The sequence below is a fragment of the Giraffa tippelskirchi genome, chromosome 3, assembly GCF_054371585.1.
Source record: "Giraffa tippelskirchi isolate mGirTip1 chromosome 3, T2T-mGirTip1v1.2.pri, whole genome shotgun sequence".
NCBI lineage: Eukaryota > Metazoa > Chordata > Mammalia > Artiodactyla > Giraffidae > Giraffa > Giraffa tippelskirchi.
In genome coordinates this window covers 82822524-82843818 of record NC_137277.1, presented here as the reverse complement: position 1 = coordinate 82843818, position 21295 = coordinate 82822524, and the positions used below count along the sequence as shown (strand labels likewise).

Here is a 21295-nt window from a genome sequence, read left to right as displayed (position 1 = left end):
GAACTGCTCATGAGTGAGATCATTCCCTGCATACTCTGCCATTTCTTGCCTTCTGGTCTGTGGATGTACTGGAACGCCAAGCTGTTGAAATAGCATGGTTATGTAGGTTTATATCAGCTTGCCTTCCCTTTTTAAATGATATGTTCTGTTTGTGACCCACTCCAGTATTCTTGGCGGGAGAATCCCACGGACAGAGGAGCCTGGTAGGCTACAGTCCACGGGGTCGCAAAGAGTCGGACACGACTGAGCGACTTCACTTTCTTTTCTTTCTTTTTTCTGTTTGCGAGGACAACATAAAATGTTTTGGCAGAGTTACTTTCTGAGAATTTATTTTCAGTAATAGTTTCTGAGTTAGAGCAGAAATTGGGTAAAGGAAAATATACACTGCCAACCCCATTTTCACCTTTAGGTTCTTAATAACAACTTTTAAAAAATAATTTTCTTTTCTTCCTTTCTTTCTTTATTTTTGGTTTTGCCGGGTCTTCGTTGCTGCACGGGCTTTTCTCTACTTGCAGTGAGTGGGGGCTACCCTTTGTTGTGGTGCACGGGCTTCTCATTGCGGTGGCTTCTCTTTTTGTGGAGCATGAATTTCTACATCTATAGCATGCTGGCTTCAGTAGTTGTGGTGCATGGGCTTAGTAGTTGTGGTTCCCGGGCTGAGTAGTTGTGGCCCATGAGCTTAGTTGCTCTGTGGCATGTGGAATCTTCCAGAACCAGGGATCAAACCCATGTTTCCTGCATTGGCAGGCAGATTCTTTATCCCTGAGCCACCAGGGAAGCCCCAACTCCTTTATTCTTATTTGTGGCTGAGTAATATGTTACAAGATTTCTTTTAGATATGCCGGTTGTATTAGATCAGGAGAATGGGAGTGGGGCCGGAGATGATAAATGAATTTTTAACTGAAATCGCTAAATATATAAGTTCCTGTTCTTATGAGACCTCTGATACTGCAGAATAGTGACTTTAGCTTCTGATTTATTAAAGAACACTTCAGTTATATTCAGCATATATTTAATGCTAAATGTATGTTACTCTGTTTTGAAAATTTGTAATCCATGGTCTCGTATGTACACAAAATAGCTAATCAAAAATTAAAATTATCAGAATATTTAATTAGAGCACCCTAGTATTTTAACATATTGATCAGTAAAACTTTGATTAGCCAGAATGTTTAGGGAATTGAGTGATAAGTTTAATATCCCTTTTCTTTCCATGCACGATTAATGAACACCAACTGTATGCAAAACATTGCACAGTATGGCATATACAATGCATGTGACACATTTTTGCCCTCAAGGAACTTGATTTCAGTGTCTTTGGAACTTTTGTAAATTTTATTCCTTTGCTTTATTGCTTTAGTAAGGTTAATAAATGCATATAATTGAATCTTTGATGATGTAGGTTCTTATAACAAATGAACCTCATAATATTGTTCTCATATGAACGTAAACGGTGTAGGTGTGCTGACCATACAGTTTATCCTAAAAGGTTATTTTTGAGTAGTTTGCAGATGTCAGCTTGTTTTTGTTTCCCTGCTTTTTATTTTTAAAACTGTTAACACTGGTTAATTGGATTCTTATTGAAATTTTACTTTGTTAAAAGGTTTACAGTAACATAGTAAGTATTTAATTGCACTGCCTTTTTGGTATGTGAGTTGAAATTTGGTAGCTTTTATATATTGGAGAAGGCAATGGCAACCCACTCCAGTACTCTTGCCTGGAAAATCCCATGGACAGAGGAGCCTGGTAGGCTGCAGTCCATGGGCTCGTGAAGAGTCGGACACGACTGAACGACTTCACTTTCTCTTTTCATTCATTGGAGAAGGAAATGGCAACCCACTCCAGTGTTCTTGCCTGGAGAATCCCAGGGACGGCGGAGCCTGGTGGGCTGCTGTCTGTGGGGTCGCACAGAGTTGGACACAACTGAAGCGACTTAGCAGCAACAGCTTATATATATATGTATACAGACAGTCTCCAATTTAACAGTGGTTTGACTTAGAATTTTCTGACTTTACGATAGTGCAAAAGTGATATGCATTCAGTAGAAACTGTACTTCAAATTGTGACTTTTGATCTTTGCCTGGGCTAGTGATGTGTAGTGAGATACTCTATCTTGATGCTGGGCAGCTGCAAGGAGCCAGAGTTCCCAGTCAGCTTGAAATCGCAAGGGTGAACAACTGGTACACTTACAATCATTTTATACCCATAAAATCTTTCTGTTTTCACTTGCAGTACAGTATTCCATAAATGACATGAGATATTATCAACACTTTATTATAAGACAGGCTTTGTGTTAGGTGATTTTGCCCATCTGTAAGCTAATGTAAGTGTTCTGAGCACATTTAAGGTAGGCTAGGCTAGGCTATAATGGTAGGTTAGGTATATTAAATGCATTTTCAAGTTACAGTGTGTTTATCAGGATGTAACTCCACAGTAAGTTGAGGAAGGTCTGTAATATTGTGGATAACTGTACACAACTATGAATTATTTGCTTGGTGATTTCATGGTGTCCCTATGTATAAGTTTAATTTGTGTAGCCCAGACCAAACCAAATTTTACAGTTTATAATAATTACTACAACTTTTTCTTTTCATTCTAAAGTGGAAGTAAAAGCAAATTAAGGTGTCCACCTCCCACCCCCTCCTAAAACTGTTTAAGTGAATACATCTTGAATGATCATTCTTAAAAGACAAAATGCTTCATGTGTATAAATTTCTTTTTTAAAAAAACCAGCTAGAAGTATATATTAAAAAATTGTTGCTATGTCACAGAGACTGCATTAAACACCATAGAAAAGTTAATCAAATTTCATATATTTGACTGAGTTTCTTGCTGACAGCAAATATAGTTAGTGTGTTAGAATTGGTGATTTTGGTCTTTTATGAATTTTACAAAGAATTCAACAAATAATATCCTGAATATTCTGTCTGTGGAGGCATTGCTTCTTATGTGCAGTTGATTAGACAAATTTGAATCTAGGGCTTTTTCCAAGCACTGGTAGGTTGCTAATAATCTTTGAGGCTGGAGTCTTCGCTAGATGGGAGGTTAAGAGTCAAGGTCAAGCCTGACTTTAGGCCTAAAATGAGCTTCACCAGCTTTATTTCACATTGTATTGATAGGTACTTACTGCTTCATCATATTCTCTGTTTTTCTGAGATGATGTTGGTGGGTTCAAGGCAATTAAACATAGACAACAGGGTTCCCCTGTTTAAATACTACCAGCTTATTAGGAAGGATGCACAGCCTGATATGCATAGATTTGATTCTTTCATACAGTGTCTTCTGAAAATTTACTTTGTTAAAAGTTTACAGTAAAATATAAATATTGTTTCATTGTTTTTCTTTTTGATAGCTGAAATTCAGTGTCTTTTTATATGTATGAATATCATTTTGGATATGTCTGTGTTTGAAGGAGGCTAAAGGAATAGTGGCATATAGACAGTTTTATTTTTTTAATTTTCACTTTTGATTGGGCAAAATGTCTTCCATTTCCTCCCCATAAAAAATTAAACTGCCACCAAACATTCATTTAAATGAAATTATCTAACCTGCTTATATAGGTTCTCATAGAAATCTACAGTAATGTGACTAGTTGCCATATTTAAGGTAACCTTGGTAATTTAATCCTTGGCAATTTATGCTTGACATTAAATGCTCTAGGCAAAGGTATGTGTTTATTAATTTGGTTGGTTATTGATATATTTTTGCCCTGTGTACCTGTTTCCACAGCTGCAGAACCTTGGCCTGAAAATGCTACATTGTATCAGCAACTGAAAGGTAGGTGCTTATTCTCCATTAAAATGGCTTCATATCAAAATATGTGTGTTCAGTCATGTCTGACTCTTTGTGACCCCACGGACTGTAGCCCGAGGCTCCTCTGTCCATGGGATTCTCCAGGCAAGAATATAGAAGTGGGTTGCAATTTCCTCCTTCAGGGGATCGTCCCGACTCAGGAATCAAACCTGCATCTCCTGTGACTTCTGCATTGACAGGTGGATTCTTTACCACTGAACCACCTGGGAAGCCCAGATATATCAAATACATATCAAATGTATCAAAATATATTTATTACAAAAAACACACATCGGTAATGCAATTTAATGCAAAGAGAACATGAAACATAAAGAAGGAATTCCCTTGTATAATTTGTCTAGGAGATTTTACCTGAACTTGTATGTGCCAGTGTAAACCAACTATTCATGGCCTGTAAGGTGCTTAGTTTATTATTGACTCATTATATTGGCTGCTGTAGGCAGTGTAATATGATGTGGTTGCAGGAGCAGTTGGCAGATTTACTGTGCCAATAGCTGACACAGCAGATTTTTGAAGTCCTGTGGTAAAGTGGGCTCTCAGTAAAAAGGAACTGTTAAAATGTATAGGCTAGGATGGTTCAGGCTCCCTTTAGCAGCTCTTCATATATCATCAGATCACATTATGGACCCCATTTGGGGCTCAGCAGCCTGCTACAGTTGTCAGAAGACTGCAAAGTAATGAAGACTAATAGGCAGCAGCCCTAGTCTTCTAAGCATGGAATTTTTATTGCAGTGAACTTGTCATCTTTCTTTTGTGTGACAGATCTAGACACATAGTGCAATATTAACTGTAAGCTGGTTTTATACGAGTTTGAATGCTTTTACTTGTAACTAGAGAGGTTTGAGCAGAGATACTATTTTACTTAATTTTAATGAAAGGGATTATTTCTTAAAAACTTGAAGAAAGCTTCCGTTTTTAAGTGAGCAGTTTTACTTCATATTGCTGATAAAGTACAATAAGTGATTAAATAGATTTAGAGGAAATAGTTATTTACATATCGTGATACTTTAATCTAAATTATCATCTTGTAACTTCGATATAGAACATCATGATTACGCTTTCTTTTTAGAAATAGGAGTAGTTTTAACAAACATTTTATAAGTGTATTTTACTTGTTTAGTAGTTATACTTTTGACTCAGACCTTTCATTGTATTTCTACAGGGGAGCAAATTTTGCTTTCTGACAATGCAGCTTCTCTTGCTGTGCAGGTAAATATGTAAATAATGCAGTATTTTTTTACTTTTTGCTTTTGGCTAAATATGCTAGTATTGATTATTTGGGGTGATTTCTTCATTTATAGGCACAAACCTATTTTCTAACTTACTTGTAAAGATTTATTCACTACGTATTTAAGTGTCACTCTCTCACTGTACTCATTCTAGCCTTAATCCATCTGGTGGTTATGAAGCAGACATATTTTTCTTCAGCGACGCCTTATATATTTATTGATTACATTAGTGCCTATTATCCCCAGACCACTTATTGAATATAATAGCTCTTTGAGTTTTATATCACAGTTGTGTAATCCAAAAGATTTGTGGCCCTGTAAACTTTAAACTGCACTGTAGGAAGAATAGGATACTTGTGGATTGTTTGCTCTTAAAGAAAAGAGAAATATTTATGTAGATTATGAAATTATAAATATTGAAACATTTTACATATTTAGCTGCTCTTTGTTTGGTTAGCTTGCATGGTTTGAATCACAAAGAATATTTTAACGTGTAGCACCTAAAAGATAACTTAGAAATTTAAGGCATGCCATTTGTTGGAAATGAGATTGTGAGCTTCTTGAGGACAGAAAGAAAAGAAAGGGACTGCTTTTGCTGCATTCTAGGCATGATGCTAGGCACTTGGTCATCTTGTGTTTTCTTTTTTTTAAACACAACTTGGTATCTTCTGGACTTAATAACTATGACTGTTACACATCCATAGTATGTCATTCAATACATTTTACTTTTAAGTCAGAGAAAGAAGGAAAAGATAGAAGGAAATGTGTTTGAACAATATTTGTGTGAGTATGAGTATTTTTAAGTTTCTTTTAAGTTTTTTTACTTCTTTTGGAAGATTTGTGTATTTTTACCTAGAATATAAATTTTATTTACTTACGTTTAATTTATGTTTAGGCACTAGTACTATAACTAGTGTATTTTCTTTCTTATGTTAATCTTTGAGAAGCAGAAATTCTCGGGTGGTTATATTTAATAAATAAGTACTTTATACCGCCTTTTTGGCAGGGGGCATAAGGAAGTTGGAGTTTGTTTCGTTTTCAAATACTAATAATATAGTGCCTAGCATATAAAGTGTGCTCAGTAAATATTTGTTGAATGAAGGGTTTATAAGTGGGGTAGAAGCAGTCTTGCTTGATAACTGATAACACAAGTAAATTATTTGTCATGTATGAAATAGTGTCTTCAGTCTTTATATTTTTGAAAAGATAGCTTTAGGGCATAGTGACTATTTTAGTTGAAGCACTAATTCTTAACCCTGTTTTAGTTGCCATTTTGGGGATAATTCTTTCAGTCTCATGAAGCTATGGGATATTTTTCCAGAAAACATTCCAACACACACAGAGGTATAGACAGTTCAGTTCAGTTCAGTCGCTCAGTCGTGTCCGACTCTTTGCGACCCCATGAATTGCAGAACGCCAGCCCTCTCTGTCCATCACCAACTCCCGGAGTCTACCCAAACCCATGTCCATCGAGTCGGTTATGCCATCCAACCATCTCATCCTCTGTCGTCCCCTTCTCCTCCCGCCCCCAATCCTTCCCAGCATTAGGGTCTTTTCCAATGAGTCAACTCTTCGCATGAGGTGGCCAAAGTATTGGAGTTTCAGCTTCAACATCAGTCCTTCCAATGAACACCCAGGACTGATCTCCTTTAGGATGGATTGATTGGATCTCCTTGCAGTGCAAGGGACTCTCAAGAGTCTTCTCCAACACCACAGTTCAAAAGCATCAATTCTTCGGCTCTCAGCTTTCTTCACCGTCCAACTCTCACATCCATAAATGACCACTGGAAAAACCATAGCCTTGACTAGAAGGACTTTTGTTGGCAAAGTAATGTCTCTGCTTTTAAATATGCTATCAAGGTTGGCCATAACCTTCCTTCCAAGGAGTAAGCGTCTTTTAATTTCATGGCTGCAATCACCATCAGCAGTGATTTTGGAGCCCAGAAAAATAAAGTCTGATACTGTTTCCACTGTTTCCCCATTTATTTGCCATGAAGTGATGGGATCAGATGCCATGATCTTAGTTTTCTGAACGTTGAGCTTTAAGCCAACTTTTTCACTCTCCTCTTTCACCTTCATCAAGAGGCTCTTTAGTTCTTCTTCACTTTCTGCCATAAGGGTGGTGTCATCCGCATATCTGAGGTTATTGATATTCCTCCCGGCAATCTTGATTCCAGCTTGTGTTTCTTCCAGCCCAGCGTTTCTCATGATGTACTCTGCATATAAGTTAAATAAGCAGGGTGACAATATACAGCCTTGACGGACTCCTTTTCCTATTTGGAACCAGTCTGTTGTTCCATGTCCAGTTCTAACTGTTGCTTCCTGACCTGCATACAGGTTTCTCAAGAGACAGGTCAGATGGTCTGGTATTCCCATCTCTTTCAGAATTTTCCACAGTTTATTGTGATCCACACAGTCAAAGGCTTTGGCATAGTCAATAAAGCAGAAATAGATGTTTTTCTGGAACTCTCTTGCTTTTTCGATGATCCAGCGGATATTGGCAATTTGATCTCTGGTTCCTCTGCCTTTTCTAAAACCAGCTTGAACATCTGGAAGTTCACGGTTCATGTGTTGCTGAAGCCTGGCTTGGAGAATTTTGAGCATTACTTTACTAGCACGTGAGATGAGTGCAATTGTGCGGTAGTTTGAGCATTCTTTGGCATTGCCTTTCTTTGGGATTGGAACGAAAACTGACCTTTTCCAGTCCTGTGGCCACTGCTGAGTTTTCCAAATTTGCTGTCATATCGAGTGCAGCACTTTCACAGCATCGCCTTTGAGGATTTGAAATAGCTCAACTGGAATTCCATCACCTCCACTAGCTTTGTTCGTAGTGATGCTTTCTAAGGCCCACTTGACTTCACATTCCAGGATGTCTGGCTCTAGGTGAGTGATCACATCATCGTGATTATCTGGGTCGTGAAGATCTTTTTTGTACAGTTCTTCTGTGTATTCTTGCCACCTCTTCTTCATCTCTTCTTCTTCTGTTAGGTCCATACCATTTCTGTCCTTTATCCTGTATGAAGAGCCTCTAAAACTAAAGAATATTAGTTTAGTAAATACTGAAGTAATTCGGAAGAACAATAGGAATGTTATTTTGGGTAAGAATAGACCAGTGGTTTTAGCTGAGGGAGGATTTCAAACCCACAGAGAACATTTGACAGTGTTTAGACATTTTTGATGGCCACAGCTGTTGGGGAGGCTGCTGTTGGCATCTATTGGGTAGATGCCAGGGATTCTGTGAAACAGTGCACGAGACAGTCCCGCCCCAGAAAGAATTATCCCACCCTAAATGTAAATGGTGTCAGTGTTGAGAAACCCTAGAATAGGTGGCTTAACTAGTTTTTGGCATAAACCAAGATATCAGTATATTACTGTTAAAAAAATTTAACATTTTTAAATAATCTGGAGAAGGAAAGAAAAAAGAAATCTCAGTGTGTACTTTCTTTAATAATTCTGTTTTTATGGTTCTTATTAATTTTTCTCAACATTCATCTCAAATCATAGTTGCAATTAAAGCTAAAACCAGAAAATAAGAATCTTTTAAAATGCAGAATTTTGCATAACTTTTAATTTTTTGTTATCCTATACATGTCACTTAGATGATGAATTAACCAGCATATATTAAAAATTCTTGGTTTTCTTCAATATTCTTTGACTTGACAGCTGATAGTAGCCATGACTATAAATGTGACTTTTCCAGATATCTGATGTAAACTTTATGGAGTAATATTCTTCTATATAGTGGATGAGTATCCGTTTGGAAGAATCAGTTAAATGTATAAAATTGATCTAACAGTGTGACAGATATCCATAAACTGGATATTTCCTAGAAAATACCAGATATTAAGCATTAGATACTTGAGTAGTTAGCCACCTAAGCCATCAGGAAATTTAAATTTTACATACCACATAGGCTTTGCATTTATTATGTTCCTGGAACTAAATGGTTAGACTTTTTTTTTTTTTTTTTGATTAAAGAAACCTCTTTATGATTTCAGTTTAAAAGAAAAAAATTTTTCTCCTATGGCTGTTATTTTCATCCTAGATTTGCTTTGCTTCCCTCATCCACGAAGTATTGTTATTACCTGAAGTGTTTGCATAATCATAAAATAATCTTGTATGTTGAATATTATGAAGTATTAGAGTAGTGTGTCCCTCTGGTTCTCACAAGCAGTACTATGTGTGTGTATGTGTGTGTCTGTACACATACATATATATGGCAGTGTGCACACAGTGTTATACATACACAAACATTAGGGAGAGAAATCTTCCATTTCATAGTATTACTTCCACTTTGAAGCTTGTATTGATTGGAAAAGAACTTTGATAACAATTCTCTGTTACTATCCTCTCATCCCCTAAACCAACTGCCTGATGGATACATAATGTTGCCCACATATATGTAAGGTGGTGGCCGTTGTTTAGTCACTAGGTCGTGTCTGACTCTTGTGACCCCATGGACTGTAGGCCGCTAGGCTTCTCTGTCCATGCAAGAATGGACAGGCAAGAATATTGGAGTGGGTTGCTATTTCCTTCTCCAGGGGATCTTCCTGACCCAGGGACTGAACCAGCTTCTCCTGCATTGCAGGCAGTCTCCTGCATTACAAGTGGATTCTTTACCACTAAGCCACCAGGGAAGCCCACTCACATCTGTATAATAATTTAAAATTTTCTAGTAGCCACACTAAAAGAAGTAAAAAGAAATGTGAAATTAATTTTAATAAATATATTTTATTTAATATTGTCAAATATTATCATTTTAACATAATCAATACAAAATGATGTTTTTCCTTTTTTTTATGTTAAGTTCAAAATCTGATGTGTATTTTACACATCTCAATTTGTGCCAGCCACATTTCAAGTACTCGATACCCATATGTAGCTGGCAGCTCTTGTATTGGACAGCACATGTCTAGAAATACTGTATAAGCAAATATATATGAACTTCAAAGTTTTCTGCAGAAAATTATTTGATTTTTCTTCAAGAAATTTATGTCTTTACAAGTTCAGTATCTCTTGTCTTTTATAGCAGATTCCACAAGTGAAATGAGTGAATAATCTCTGTTCCAGATACCGTAAACATTACTGTTTGTTTTAAGTTTCCTCATCTTTAAAATGCAGATATAATAGAAGCTGTCCTACTGGATGTCATGAAGATTGAATGTGTTAAAACATATATAAAATGTGTATAAACATGAAAGCACTTAGAAAAGCACCTGGCATATTGTAAACATGCAGTGAATATTGGTTATTTCCTTCTTTCCTGGTTCTTTGACAGAAGTACACATTATCAGTGTCAGCAGCAGGAGTGGAAGCTTGTAGGCTTTGTAATACCTAAAGTGGTTAAAGCAAATGTTAGGTGTAAGAATTATTTTTGGATGTATTTACATCTATATGAACATTAATAATTTTTGTAATCATTCTCTCATTGTATGCCTAAAAGTTGTTAGTGTAGATTGCTTTAATTCAAACAAAATATTATTTTAATAGTATTTACTAAATAAGGCTTGTTTTAGAATTAAGTATTGAATGCTTTTGTTGTTTAAGGCACTCTTTTTAAAGAGCTTTTCTGAGATACATCTTATTCAATCATTGCCATAACCCAAGTGTATGGTACTGTTATTAAGCTCGTTTTTAAATATGTGGAAACTGAAGCTCAGGAAAACTCTGGCCAAGGTCATAGAGCCCATAAATTGTGGAGGTAAACAGACACCAGCAGCATTGGCTGAGTGTCTACTACATGCTAATCACTGTGTTGAGCTTTTAATTCTTAGGAACTCACTTAATCCTTATAATAACTGTATGAAGTCAGTGCTGTTAAAATCCCCCTTCTGCAGATAATACTAATAGAACAACAATAATAACTGTAGCTAAAATTTATACAGTACTTACTCCATGTGCCAGGTCTTACTATATATACTTTAGGTATCATAGATGATCCTCACATGTAGCCACCATATGAGGTAAGTAGCATTATTATTATCATTTTACAGATTAGGAAGTTGAGGCAGAAAAGTTAAGCAGCTGGCCCAAACTTATATAATTAGTACTTGACAGAGCTGGAGTGCAAACTCAGGGAGCCTGGGTCAAGTCCATCCTTGTAATTCTTTCTGTTCAATGTGTTTTAATCATTTAAAAAGTCAGCATTTTTATAGGCTGCATTAATACTGGACCACAAACACTAATATGTTAGTTAGATATGCTGATAAATAGCTGACACTTGCTTTTTCCATTTTTGCAAATGATGCCTTTTAGGTGGACATTTTAATTTGAGGTTAAATGGTAATATCCCGATGTAGTGATTGGGGAAGAGCAGAAGAGAGGAATATCTCTTTTCTTTGAGACTGCAGGTCAGTTGTGTGGGGAAACAACTGTGGTTAAGAAATTACAGCAGTTGTAAACTTGTTGTATCATTCAGATGGTCACAGTGGACAACTTACCTGCAGAATTTTAGAGGAAATGATTTTGAATTTTTAGTTTGGTTTAATACATTTTTTTTGGTTTGCTGGTTCTATGCAGTTTCTAAGTGTCAGTTTAAACCTGATATAAATACAACAGGTAGGAATGCACCAGTGCATTGATTTTAATAAAGTAATAGAATGCTACTTTATGTAAAACATTTTAAAATTGATATAACTTTCTTAAAATTTCATAAAGGATACAATTTTAGTGTTTTAAAGTATGTTTATCCTTTCTACTTTGATCATTTTCTGCAAAATGAGGCTCCTGTGTTCCCTTTCAGGATGAGGAGAAGGAAAGCTAAGGGGTGGAGAGAATTCAGTGAATCCTTTTCAGTATTCTAAAATGAGCAAAATGCAGGCTGCAGATGTTTCCTTGATTTAAATTCTTCAGATTGAATGTTACATTAGGTTACCTTTTTTATCTCAGAAGTATTACAAATTGTTTTGGTGATACATGCTTATAGCACCTGAAATGATTTAAATGTATAAAATGTGACCTTTAGAAAAGATAACTGTGAGCTTAAATTGCAAATAGAATTTAGCAGATTAAAAAAATTCTCAGTATTAATCCCTCAACACATAAATGGTGTGGTATATATAAAACATTTAAATTAGTCTTATAAAATTTGTGAAAATGAAGTATATTCAAAACAGAATTAGATGGGTATTAGAGTTGTTATTATTAGTAATTAGTGAAATAATGTAAAATGGTTACACAGGGTAATAGTTTGCTAATATCAGTATCTACCTAACTTAGCCGGAGAAGGCAATGGTACCCCACTCCAGTACTCTTGCCTGGAAAATCCCGTGGACAGAGGATCCTGGTAGGCTACAGTCCATGGGGTCGCTAAGAGTCAGACACGACTGAGCGACTTCACTTTCACTTTTCCCTTTCATGCACTGGAGAAGGAAATGGCAACCCACTCCAGTATTCTTGCCTGGAGAATCCCAGGGATGGCAGAGCCTGGTGGGCTGCCGTCTATGGGGTCGCACAGAGTCGGACACGACTGAAGCGACTTAGCAGCAGCAGCAGCACCTAACTTAGCAAAAAATTTACACTCCTGTAGTTCTGAGAGATTGCAAGTTAGAATATCAACCATAGACTTTTTCTGTTTAAGAAGTAAACAGCAAGCAGAATTTTAAAATTTGTTGCTGTTAAACAGAACAATAAAGACATAGCAGTAAGATGAAAAAAATGACAGTCTATTTTCTTAAACAGAAAAAGGCTAGAGTTCTTCATTATTAGATATACAGTATCAACATAATCAATCTAGCAGTATTATATTTGAGCTGAAAATACACTTAAATTTGAGGTCACACACTATCCCATGTGAGTGAAACATCTTTCATATAGTTCTAAGATGAAATTACCCTTGAATGAATAGCATCTTCATTTATCTTCAAAGCTCTTCTGTGCTTTTAGTGAATCTACTCTTTCAACATTTCTACAACAAGAATTACATTATACCATTATACCAGAGTATTTCTGCAGTGTGAAATAGATTGGTTTGGAAAATGAACCTGGCTTTGCTATAAATTACATTCCCAGGTACAAAGGGATTTGTTATTTTGTTTAAAATAGTCACAAATATAATTAAGGTCTTAATTTATGTTAAACTACAAATGTGGCTATTGCTTTAACTGGATTAGGAACTTAATCTGTCACTTTAAGAATGATACCTAACACTTTTCATTTGTAACCTTTAGATACATTAGTTCAATTATAGGATCTATAGCTGTTTGATATAAAAAATGAATTATTTTAAAATTTGTTCTTGGTTTTTAATTTTAAAACATATCTCTTAGTAAGGTGGAAAATAATTCTTCAGTTGTTGTCACAAATTTTCCTGTGTGTCCTGGTGAAACAAGATATGAATTAAAATTTGGAATCACTTTTATTTTGTGCCCTGAAAATGGCATTGCATGATTTAGAAGAGTCCTTGGTGAGTTCTTACCTAAGATATTTCAAATTTAATTATAAAATGAATAGAAGATTTGTCCTAAAGAGGATAACCTGAGGTCTGCTGTCTGTGGATAACTGGTAATGGCTGAACTGAAAATGGATTTTCTCTGTTTAGAATTTGGATAATTTTGTTAATTTTAAATTTATGTACATTTAGAAGCCATGTTTATAATCCCTTAAATTCCACAGTGTTAATCAGTGTAAAGCATCCAGTGTTTTAAAAACTTATTAAAGACAATTCTTTAAAATTTTGAGTTATTTTAATATTTTTATTGGCAAGCTATGTTGATGTTTTTGCTTAAGTGCAATTAAAGAGTATTGTTTTGTATTTAATTTATAAGACGAATGTTCCTTCTGTTTTTGGGCTAAAGAAGAGGAAGGAAATTAATTGTGTTGTTCATTGGTAAATGATTCAGTATTGAGTTTATCATTAGGTTAAAAAATGAATACATTTTGTATTGCTGCCATCTACTACTTTGTTTATCCTAAGAATTTTAAATTTAGTGGATTTGTTATTGTTGTTGTTATTTTTCTCAGTTGGAATATTTATTTTATCTGTGAATCACGGAACTTCACAACATTCATAGGAGCTTAGAAAAAAGTAGTTTCTTGTCATTAGGCCCAGATTGTTCATTGAATGCCAGTTATATGACTGGTATTGTATTAGGTTCTTGGATTACAAGAGTTGCTTCTGGGTCTTTAACTACTTTATAACTCTTTTACTTAACTCTTTTTTGACCCTACAATTTACATTTATTTATATTTAATTCTAACAGGGAAAGTTTATACCTTTTCCTGTTATGGTCATCTTTTTTGTTGCTTTCTTTCTGAACTTGATTTTTTTCTACAGCTATCAGATATTGATATATCTAAACTTCAGTCAGATAGTCCAAGAGTGGTATTTAGGTGAGAGTTGTGTTAATTAGGAAGGTCCTCTTTTATGTGATCTGTTTCATATGTGTTCCCAATAGCATTTCATGTTTTTGGTAACAAAGTTTCTCTATTTAAAACTCTTTGTGCTTATTGAATTGTAGTTTCTGATGATTTTTGCATAGTTAATTTTTTAAAAAGTTGAATTCCTGTTACTGTTTTTCTAAAATATTTCTTGCTTGAATATCTCTGAATTTAATAGGAATCACATTGATCTTTTTAATGCAGTGAGCTTTGGTACCATAAAATCATGAAATACTAATCTGTGTTGTAGCTTACTAGTTTTCTGTGAACTTAGGTATGTTTTTACTTTTATGGATTTCTGTGCCTTATTCATTAAGCAAATGTTCATTGAGAATCTATGGTGTGCCGAAGATAAAGTAGTGAACAAGATAGGCATGGTCATTTTGTACTAATGGAGCTAGTGTTCTGGAGGGGGAGGCCTTTTATCAGTTTCATCAGTGTGTGTGACTTTGAAAACTTATTTGTAAAGTAAAAGTTTATGTCGGTATTAAAATGTCTTCATTCTTATTTTTGCTTTGTTGAATCGAGTGTGTATTGTATAGGCTTTTGGTTATATTCTATCTATTCTTTTAACATATACTTAGAGGTTTTTATCTTAGTATACAGTTTTTCTATTTTGATTATAAATAGTTATAGTATATATTATTTATTTACCCTTTTCTCTTAAGGAGATTTTAATAGGTAAAGTCTTCTGTTGAAATTGCCAAGGTTGAAAAGTCTTTTTTTTCCACAGATCTATAAGTATTTATTATTGCTAATATTATTACTACTAATTTTAATAGTAATATATTTATTAAAATACTGTGTGCCAGCTGATGTGTAAACTGTTTCACATATAGCACCTCAGTTAATCTGCCTAATAAATTGTCTTTCTTTTAGAAATGGGGAAGCTTATGAGGTAAAGAAACTTTCTCAGGCTAACACAGGCGTCAAGACTCGACTCTGAGATGGCTCACTGGGGGGCTCTGCTCTGTCAGCTCTTATGGTTCTGTATTGACTCTTAAAAGACTAATGCAGAGGTTTCCATTGTTTTAAAAGACACTCTAGTCTTCCACTTAAACAGCTTGCTTCTTAAATCTCTACTCTGCTAGGATCCATTAGGTTCTGCTGGGGCACTTAACCAGTGACAAAGGAGTGGGAGTGTGCTAATAGTAGCCCAGTTCTAAGAGTGGTATGACTTATGAGTCAGCAACAGCAAGTCAAATTACTTTAAATGATAAGGACAGCATCTCAATGCGGGAGCATCTTCCCTGTGCAGATACAGCAACAAGGGTGGGCCTGTTGTTGGCTGGCTGTGTTTGCATTCAACCAGGGTTGAGCCCTTTTCACCATTTCATAAACTGAGTATTTTTAATTATCTTACCAGAAGCCTTGCCACCATGTTACTGAAGGATTGCTGTTATAGAATCCATCTATATTCCTGATGCTCTTTTAAAAAAAATTTTATTTTGTTGAAGTGTAGTTGATTTATGGGCTTCCCCAATGGCTCAGTGGGTAAAGAATCTTCCTGCAGTGCAGGAGACACAGGAGACACAGGTTTGATCCCTGTGTCAGGAAGATCCCCTGGAGAAGGAAATGGCAACCTGTTCCAGTATTCTTGCCTGGAAAACCCCACGGACAGAGGAGCCTGGCGGGCTGCAGTCCAAAGGGTTGCAAAGAATCAGACACAACTAAGCACGGAGGCATGGCATAGTTGATTTACAATGCGTTCATTTCTGTTGTGCAGCAGATGATTCAGTTATGTGTGTATATACATATATATTATACATTCTTTTTCTTTTTCCATTGTGGTTTATCACAGGATATTGAATATAGTTCCCTATGCTATACAATAGGACCTAATTGTTTATTCAGTCTGTATATAATAGTTTACATCTGTTAATCCCAAACTCCTAATCAATACACCCCTCCTTGCCCCCAGCCCGTTGTCAACCACAAATCTGTCCTCTATTGCCATTCTTTTATCTGCAGTGTGTGTTAGGTTTTTCCCCAACATTTAAGCTGCTAGTTTTATAATCTAATCAAAGCAGTTGCATTGCTATCTACAATAGCAACTTTTGAATATAGGATTTAAGATATTTGTAAGCGTCAAATTGATTGGTAACAGATTGTTCTTATTTCTTTAGACTCTTGGGCTTAATTTTAGTTATGTGTAAATGAAATATATTTTATTCCTCAGTTATTTTTTTTTATAAAATATCTGAGCTGTAGTTCCCAAAAGATATGATTCAGAAGTAATTACTGAAAAAATAGAGTTTAAAATCTTCATCGAATATCATAGGTGTCATCTTCTGGAACTGTTTCTAGAATTTCTCTTATTTAAGTTCCCAATGAATGCTATTTCTAAAAAATTTAGAGTTAAGAAAAATGTATAACCTTTTTGTCTTTACTTTTCCCTTTTTTGTAATAGCAGTTGGTGACATATATCCTTTTTAGCTTGGAATTAGAAATTTTGGAGTTGCTGCTCATGTTAGTGGGCATTTGAGTTCCTATTATTTGATTATATGGATGAAGTTGCTGGGGGCATTCTTGTATGTTAGTGGCTCTATGCCTTCTTTCTTTTTGGTACATTTCTGGGAAGGGGGATTGTTGGCTGATAGAGTAGGCATCTGCTTAGTAGTCAGTATTACTAAACAGATCAAAGTGACTCGTTTATACTTCCACCAGCAATGCATGGGAGGCCTAGCACACAAAAAATTTATACTGTCCCACCCTACCCCAAATCCTGATACCCAGAGACAACCTTTTTCCATTCTTCTAGCTGTATTTTTTCCCTTGGGTATTTACTGCTATAATTTCGAAGTAAGATGTTTGTGTTCGTATTTCATTTTTTAATTTAAACTTATTTCTTGAATTTCACTGTGAAATTTAATTTCCCTATTACAGCTCTCTCCCATCTTCCCAATAGTTCTCTAACTTTTGGGGTTAAATTAATAGTCAGTGTTTATATTATAATTAGAATGTAAATATTGATCCTAGCTGAGTGGCTTGGTGTACAACGGACAAATTCTTTCTATGTGATTTTTTTCCTTTGAGTAAATAATTGCTTTATCTAATTCATTTGGGTAATTTTCTCTTCTATACTCTTTGAACTGTAAAACTTTCCCTCACAGTAGTCAAACACATCAGGTCTTTTATTTATTTATTTCTTGGGAATATTACCTTTCAATTTTAAATGGAACGGTTGCTTTCTTGGTGGGCTTCAGAAATGTCTTCTTATGACTGCTATTCATTATAATTCAGGGAATTCTTTTTTCCTTTTCTTAATGTTGGATCCCCTAATTTTCTGCATTCTGTGCTCGTTTTTTCTTGGTTTATTGTTTTCATTTTGGCTTTTTAAAGACCTTGCTTGTATTGTGTTGTTTTTATTCTATCCACACTCGATTGCTACCTTAGCCACATGGAGAAGTTTAGGTTGGCAAGATTTTCCCTTAGAATTTGGAAGGCCTTTCATCATCTTCTAGCATTTGGAATTGCTGTTGAGATATTCAGTGTCATCTCAGTCCCTTGTATGCTTTGCTTTTTTTCTCTTTTCCCTCTTTTCTTTGTTTCCTTTTTTCCTTTCTTTCCCTTTTTTCTTCTTTCTTCTCTCCCTCCCTCCTTTCCTTTCTACCTATATGCCTTAAGTAGATTTCTTAATCTCTCTGTACTTCTGTTTTCTTATCTTAAAATAGGGATTTTTTTTTTTTTCTTTTGTATCTACCCCATAGAGTAAAGTTTTTATGTAAGTACCTGGGACATAGTAAGCACTCAATAGATATTAGCCATTATAAATTTTTTTTGAAGTTGCTCTGCTTTCTGCCTTTATTTCCTCTGCCTCCTTTTTTTGTGGTTCGTTTCAGCTCTGTATGTTTGAGGCTATCCTCAAATATCTCTTGATCTCTGCTAACAATTTATACTTAAGAGTGAGGCACTAAAAAGCTGATGGGAGACTTTTTGACATGTGGGCTTCACTATAGACTGATTGCACAGTTAGCTACGATTTTTTTGGCCATTACCTTAAATGGCCACCTACCCTTCACTAAAACCATCAGTATTTGCAGATGTTTTCTATGGAGAGATAGTCTATAAGGACTAAATCTGGCTGCCAGTGTTTGGGAGCTTAGAGAGAGAGAGACGTTGTGGGTCTTTACCATCAGTGTACATGCTTTCCCTTCACTTTCTTATCATTGTTACTGTCCACTCAGAGCCATCTGCTTTGCTTGGATCCTGAGTCAAGAGTCTCTCTGGTTTAGTTCTTCCGGTGAATGAACCTGTGAATTTTGCCAGATTGGGGATGGGCTGGTTGTCTGATGACTTTCATCCAGTTCTCCTATTTTTACTGCTTTATCTCACCTCTGCCTTCTGTGGTACTTGGCTTCCAGTTTTGGAGTCTTCCTAGTTTCTGTGATGCAAATGTAGTGATTTTCTCCTCTTTATGCTCTTAGGTTTCAGCTTCCTCTGCGCTGCTAAGTCTGCTTTTCGTCTTACAAAAACGGGTTGACATCTCTGGTCTGCTTTGGTCTCCTCTTCCATTCTGTGTGTTTTTCTGAGTTTATACATTTTCTGTTTCTTCACTGTTATTTCATTGGATTTTTTTGAAGGGGTACAGAGATCAATATAGAAGCTCAATCCTTCATATTTAACTGATTATTGATGATCTAGTGTTACTTTTTCCTTTGAATTTTTTTCAGAAATAAAAAAAAATATACCAACACTCTCCCCCTTCAATGAACTTTTTTGTGTGCTATGAATTTAATTAATCCATTCAATTTGTTGAAACTACATCAAGCTTATTAAATTTCAGGGTCTCAGCAGTTCAGTGCTGGGCATTATGTTCTCTGTGTGTGTGTGTGTGTTTATTTATTTATTTTTTTAAATAAATTTATTTATTTTAGTTGGGGGCTAATTACTTTACAATATTGTAGTGATTTTTGTCATACATCGAAATGAATCAGCCCTGGGTTTACATGTGTTCCCCATCCTGAACCCCCCTCCCACCTCCCTCCCCATCCCATCCCTCTGGGTCATCCCATTGCCCCAGCCCTGAGCATTTGTCTCGTGCATCGAACCTGGAATGGTGTTCTGTTTCACATATGATAATATACATGTTTCGATGCTATTCTCTCAGAATGTCCCACCCTCACCTTCTCCCTCAGAGTCCATAAGACTGTTCTGTGCATCTGTGTCTCTTATTCTGTCTCGCATATAGGGTTATCGTTACCATCTATCAAATTCCATATATATGCATTAGTATACTGTATTGCTGTTTTTCTTTCTGGCTTACTTCACTCTGTATAATGGGCTCCAGTTTCATCCATCTCAATAGAACTGATTCAAATGTGTTCTTTTTAATGGCTGAGTAATATTCCATTGTGTATATGTACCACAGCTTCCTTATCCATTCGTCTGCTGATGGACATCTAGGTTGCTTCCATGTCCTGGCTATTGTAAACAGTGCTGCGATGAACATTGGGATACACGCATCTCTTTCAATTCTGGTTTCCTCAGTGTGTATGCCCAGCAGTAGGATTGCTGGGTCATATGGCAGTTCTATTCCCAGTTTTTTAAGAAATCTCCACACTGTTCTCCATAGTGGCTGTACTAGTTTGCAATCCCACCAACAGTGTAAGGGGGTTCCCTTTTCTCCACACCCTCTCCAGCATTTATTGCTTGTAGACTTTTGGATAGCAGCCATTCTGACTGGCGTGAAATGGTACCTCATTGTGGTTTTGATTTGCATTTCTCTAATAATGAGTGATGTTGAGCATCTTTTCATGTGTTTGTTAGCCATCTGTATGTCTTCTTTGGAGAAATGTCTGTTTAGTTCTTTGGCTCATTTTTTGATTGAGTCGTTTATTTTTTTGGAATTGAGCTGCAGGAGTTGCTTGTATATTTTTGAGATTAATTATTTGTTGCTTCATTTGCTATTATTTTCTCCCATTCTGAAGGCTGTCTTTTCACCTTGCTTATAGTTTCCTTTGTTGTGCAAAAGCTTTTAATTTTAATTAGATCCCATTTGTTTATTTTTGCTTTTATTTCCAATATTCTGGTGTGTGTGTGTTTAAAAAATTCCTACCATGTCGTGTGTTTAGACACTCAGTAAATTTATATTCAAAGAATTAATACATTTAATAGCTGTGGTTTTATTTAATTTATTCATTCTAAAGTCTTCATTTTCACTTTTTAATAAACTTACCTGACCATTTTGTCAATTGGGATTGCTCAGCAAATGAGTAAACCCTATACTAGGTCTTTCTGAAATTGAAAATATTATGGTATTTAATGTGTCACTGTCATCAAAAGGTGATTGATCACTTGCAGGATTTGTGGACACTGTAATACTATGCAGGCTGTTTTTATAATATTTAGCCTAATCTCTTTCAGATGATGTCAGCCTCTTTTGCTTAGATGTCTTTTATGCACTGATTGCCATTGCAATAGACCCATGCTGTCCAATAGAACTTTCTGTGATGATGGAAATATTCTGTTATTTATACTGTTCAATAAATGTGGTAGCCACTAGCCACAGGTGGCTGTTGAGCACATGAAATGGCTAGTGCAATTGGGGAGCTGAAATAAACTTTTCAACTTTAGTCAGTTTAAATTTATATTAAATAGCCAGAGGTGACTAGTGGCTTCCATATTAGACAGCACAGTTACAAGTCATTGTGCTTATAGGATGTGCTAACTTTTTGATTTAAGTTATTTTATGTTGTCAGTCACTTGAATTAGTTGGAATAATGTGTCCAACAGAGGAATAGGAGTTGACTGAGTTATCCTGACTTTCCTTATTATTATTGGAACTACATTTTTCTTTGGATTTACATAAGAATAAAAATATGCATATTGCTATTTCAGAATTGAAAATAAAATGTGTTTTGGGTTGGTGTATC

The 21295-nt window shown here is 35.6% G+C and overlaps 1 protein-coding gene across 6 annotated transcripts in view; it reads left to right on the top strand.

Annotated features, from left to right (window-relative positions):
* Positions 1–21295, top strand: part of MTX2 (metaxin 2) — an 80597-nt gene that overhangs the window by 28383 nt on the left and 30919 nt on the right. For 4 of the 6 annotated variants that reach the window (XM_081583180.1, XM_081583179.1, XM_081583178.1 and 1 more), the window contains exons 2-3: positions 3730–3777; positions 4976–5022. In XM_081583180.1, coding sequence (XP_081439306.1) covers positions 3730–3777; positions 4976–5022 — 95 coding nt within the window. Of the gene's footprint in view, positions 1–3729; positions 3823–4975; positions 5023–21295 lie in introns of all 6 variants that reach the window. The other 2 variants (XM_081583183.1, XM_081583182.1) reach the window with 2 other exon arrangements.